The 5,000-nt window shown below is 45.7% G+C and overlaps 1 protein-coding gene across 1 annotated transcript in view; it reads right to left on the bottom strand.

Moving 5' to 3' along the window:
* Window positions 1-143: 143 nt before the first annotated feature.
* The window catches only part of osmr (oncostatin M receptor), an 18,530-nt gene continuing 13,673 nt past the window's right edge, over window positions 144-5,000 (bottom strand). Inside the window, exons 14-17 of the mRNA XM_053228746.1 lie at window positions 2,557-2,715; window positions 2,377-2,458; window positions 1,727-1,811; window positions 144-868 (exon numbers count right to left, since the gene is read on the bottom strand). Of these exons, the coding sequence (XP_053084721.1) occupies window positions 641-868; window positions 1,727-1,811; window positions 2,377-2,458; window positions 2,557-2,715 (554 nt within the window). The 3' untranslated portion in view covers window positions 144-640. The remainder of the gene's footprint in view (window positions 869-1,726; window positions 1,812-2,376; window positions 2,459-2,556; window positions 2,716-5,000) is intronic.

Here is a 5,000-nt window from a genome sequence, read left to right as displayed (position 1 = left end):
GGACAGAGAGGGACAGAGAGGGACAGAGAGGAACTCAGGATCTCAGAAGGCAGAATTCTGCAGCCTTCCTGCCTCCAAATCCACACGTTTTTAATTCACTCAGAACACTCCAACACTTCTTTAATAACCCACACAGTCGGAAGTGCAAAATATTTATCTTTATTAGCTTATCAGTTTTATAGGTTACACATTTTTACTGAAATATAACATTTGGAACAAAATAAAGATGATTAATGATCAATTTGAAATTATCCAAAATGTATTTCTTTCCTTTCTATCCATATCTGCTACAAGCTCCTCTGCTCTCCTGCCCTGATGCATGATGGGACAGTTTAATGCACAACACACCATCATTTCTACATCACTACACATTTCTACATCACTACACACTCCATCACTACACACTCCATCACTACGCACTCCTACATCACTACACACTCCTGCGTCACACAGCGTTAATCCCGGCTCCTGATGCCACACACCTGCTGCAGGTGTGAAATGGAGCAGAGAAGCTCTGAGCTCGTGGTGGTTGAAGAGGTTTATATTTAATGAGTTTATCGTGAGTGAGATCAGATGTGTTTACTGATCTGCTTTATTCATATTCTGTGTTATTTTATTCGTGTGTTAATTATTTGTGGCCTCAGTGTGTTGATGTAGAGATTATGTAGCCGCTGCTGCTCGACCCACAATGCTTTGCATGTTCAGGTGTGTTGGAGAGCAGCAGGTACGTCAGGTTGGTCGCCGTCATTAACTCCGCATTATCTGAGTCGGGATCGAAGAACGAGTGCATGTGAACTTCCTGTTCCATGATCTCCACATCACAGCTCTCACACTCCTCCACCTCCAGAGCACCGATCTCCTTACTCACCTGAGCACAGAGTATTATTATTATTATTATTACTGTTATTATTATTATTACTATTATTATAGTGAGACGCAGTGAGACATACGAACAGTGAAGCGTATGAACAGTGAGACGTGTGTGAACAGTGAGACGTGTGTGAAGTCAGACGTGAGTGTACAGTGAGACGTGTGAACAGTGAGATGTGTGTGTGTACAGTGAGATGTGAGTGTACAGTGAGACGTGTGAACAGTGAGACGTGTGTGTGCAGTGAGACGTGTGAACAGTGAGACGTGTGAACAGTGAGACGTGTATGAACAGTGAGACGTGTGAACAGTGAGACGTGAGTGTACAGTGAGACGTGTGAACAGTGAGACGTGTGTGTACAGTGAGACATGTATGAACAGTGAGACGTGTGAACAGAGAGACGTGTGTGTACAGTGAGACGTGTGTACAGTGAGACGTGTATGAACAGTGAGACGTGTGAACAGTGAGACGTGAGTGTACAGTGAGACGTGTGAACAGTGAGACGTGTGTGTACAGTGAGACATGTATGAACAGTGAGACGTGTGAACAGAGAGACGTGTGTGTACAGTGAGATGTGTGTGCAGTGAGACGTGAGTGTACAGTGAGACGTGTGTGCAGTGAGACGTGTGTATACAGTGAGACATGTATGAACAGTGAGACGTGTGAACAGAGAGACGTGTGTGAACAGTGAGACGTGTGTGCAGTGAGATGTGAGTGTACAGTGAGACGTGTGTACAGTGAGACGTGTGTGTGCAGTGAGACGTGTGAACAGTGAGACGTGTGTGTACAGTGAGATGTGAGTGTACAGTGAGACGTGTGTGTGCAGTGAGACGTGTGTGTACAGTGAGAGAGAATTACCTTATACACGTCATCATCCAGCTCCATCATCTTCATGTTGTGATGTTTGGGGAAAATAAACACATCTACAACGATTCCTCTCACACTGACACACACACACACACACACACACACACACACACACAGTTTGTAGTCGCTATCTCACTGAGTGTAAATCAGAAATGTGTAAATGTTCAGCTACATCCTATAGAAGTATCACAGCTGTAAAATTCCTGATAAAAGACCAACACGACTGAACAGTGATGAGTTTCCCTTTAATCTTTAACCATCAGTCATTAGTTTAAAGATAGAAATAAAGCCATTTGAAATAGTTGTTTCGTTGCTTAGTGACGCTTCACATTAACACTTCTGACTAACACACACTCTGAAGAGATACGTTTTTAAACAAGTCGTCACTTCACTAATCAGACCAGAGCGGATAAATAACATCAAATATCTGTGAAAGTGAAAAGTCTCTCTCTCCTCTTTCTGAGCGAATGTCTCTCGCCCTGTAGATAGTCTCTGGTCTGATGAGCTACTTACCCTGAGTAATCTACATAAACACGTGTGATTGGATAAACTGAAAGAGTCGGATACAGAAGCTGCGATGGTTCATGTTTCACACTAACAGCACACACACACACAGTGAGGATCTGAGACACGGCTCTCACGTGTTTCTGTAAGACCACAGGCACCAGCAGCAGCCAATCAGGAGGAGGAGAGGGGTCACGACCTTCACAACCAGCATATAATCTGTAAACGACACGGTGTGTGTGAGTCACCTGTAAGCCGTGTGTGTGTGTGAGTGTGTGTGTGTGTGTGTGTGTGTGTGTGTGTGTGTGTGCGCTTACATTTCGGCAGTGTTGTAACAGCACACACACTCTCAGTTCCACAGCCAGCTTTCGTACAAGCAGCGAGACGGAGTGTGTAACGCTGAGACTCACGCAGACCTTCAACTGTCACAGTCTTACAGTGAGGATCATCTACTGTCACGCTGTACACACCTGTAACACACACACACACACACACACACACTCTTACAGTGAGGATCATCTACTGTCACGCTGTACACACCTGTAACACACACACACACACACACACACACACTCTTACAGTGAGGATCATCTACTGTCACGCTGTACACACCTGTAACACACACACACACACACACACACACACACTCTTACAGTGAGGATCATCTACTGTCACGCTGTACACACCTGTAACACACACACACACACACACACACACACACTCTTACAGTGAGGATCATCTACTGTCACGCTGTACACACCTGTAACACACACACACACACACACACACACGCTCTTACAGTGAGGATCATCTACTGTCACGCTGTACACACCTGTAACACACACACACACACACACTCTTACAGTGAGGATCATCTACTGTCACGCTGTACACACCTGTAACACACACACACACACACACACACTCTTACAGTGAGGATCATCTACTGTCACGCTGTACACACCTGTAACACACACACACACACACACACACTCTTACAGTGAGGATCATCTACTGTCACGCTGTACACACCTGTAACACACACACACACACACACACACTCTTACAGTGAGGATCATCTACTGTCACGCTGTACACACCTGTAACACACACACACACACACACACACTCTTACAGTGAGGATCATCTACTGTCACGCTGTACACACCTGTAACACACACACACACACTCTTACAGTGAGGATCATCTACAGTCACGCTGTACACACCTGTAACACACACACACACACACTCTTACAGTGAGGATCATCTACTGTCACGCTGTACACACCTGTAACACACACACACACACACACACTCTTACAGTGAGGATCATCTACTGTCACGCTGTACACACCTGTAACACACACACACACACACACACACACACACTCTTACAGTGAGGATCATCTACTGTCACGCTGTACACACCTGTAACACACACACACACACTCTTACAGTGAGGATCATCTACAGTCACGCTGTACACACCTGTAACACACACACACACACTCTTACAGTGAGGATCATCTACAGTCACGCTGTACACACCTGTAACACACACACACACACACTCTTACAGTGAGGATCATCTACTGTCACGCTGTACACACCTGTAACACACACACACACACACACACACACACACACACTCTTACAGTGAGGATCATCTACTGTCACGCTGTACACACCTGTAACACACACACACACACACACACACACACACACACTCTTACAGTGAGGATCATCTACTGTCACGCTGTACACACCTGTAACACACACACACACACACACACACACACACTCTTACAGTGAGGATCATCTACTGTCACGCTGTACACACCTGTAACACACACACACACACACACACACACACACACTCTTACAGTGAGGATCATCTACTGTCACGCTGTACACACCTGTAACACACACACACACACACACACACACACACACACACACTCTTACAGTGAGGATCATCTACTGTCACGCTGTACACACCTGTAACACACACACACACACACACACACACACTCTTACAGTGAGGATCATCTACTGTCACGCTGTACACACCTGTAACACACACACACACACACACTCTTACAGTGAGGATCATCTACTGTCACGCTGTACACACCTGTAACACACACACACACACACACACTCTTACAGTGAGGATCATCTACTGTCACGCTGTACACACCTGTAACACACACACACACACACACACACACACACTCTTACAGTGAGGATCATCTACTGTCACGCTGTACACACCTGTAACACACACACACACACACACACACACTCTTACAGTGAGGATCATCTACAGTCACGCTGTACACACCTGTAACACACACACACACACACACACACACTCTTACAGTGAGGATCATCTACAGTCACGCTGTACACACCTGTAACACACACACACACACACTCTTACAGTGAGGATCATCTACTGTCACGCTGTACACACCTGTAACACACACACACACACACACACTCTTACAGTGAGGATCATCTACAGTCACGCTGTACACACCTGTAACACACACACACACACTCTTACAGTGAGGATCATCTACTGTCACGCTGTACACACCTGTAACACACACACACACACACACACACACACACACTCTTACAGTGAGGATCATCTACTGTCACGCTGTACACACCTGTAACACACACACACACACACACACACACACTCTTACAGTGAGGATCATCTACTGTCACGCTGTACACACCTGTAACAC

The sequence above is a fragment of the Pangasianodon hypophthalmus genome, chromosome 24 (assembly GCF_027358585.1).
Source record: "Pangasianodon hypophthalmus isolate fPanHyp1 chromosome 24, fPanHyp1.pri, whole genome shotgun sequence".
Lineage (NCBI taxonomy): Eukaryota > Metazoa > Chordata > Actinopteri > Siluriformes > Pangasiidae > Pangasianodon > Pangasianodon hypophthalmus.
Note: the sequence above shows the minus strand (reverse complement) of the source record. Positions and strands in the feature narration are given on the sequence as shown.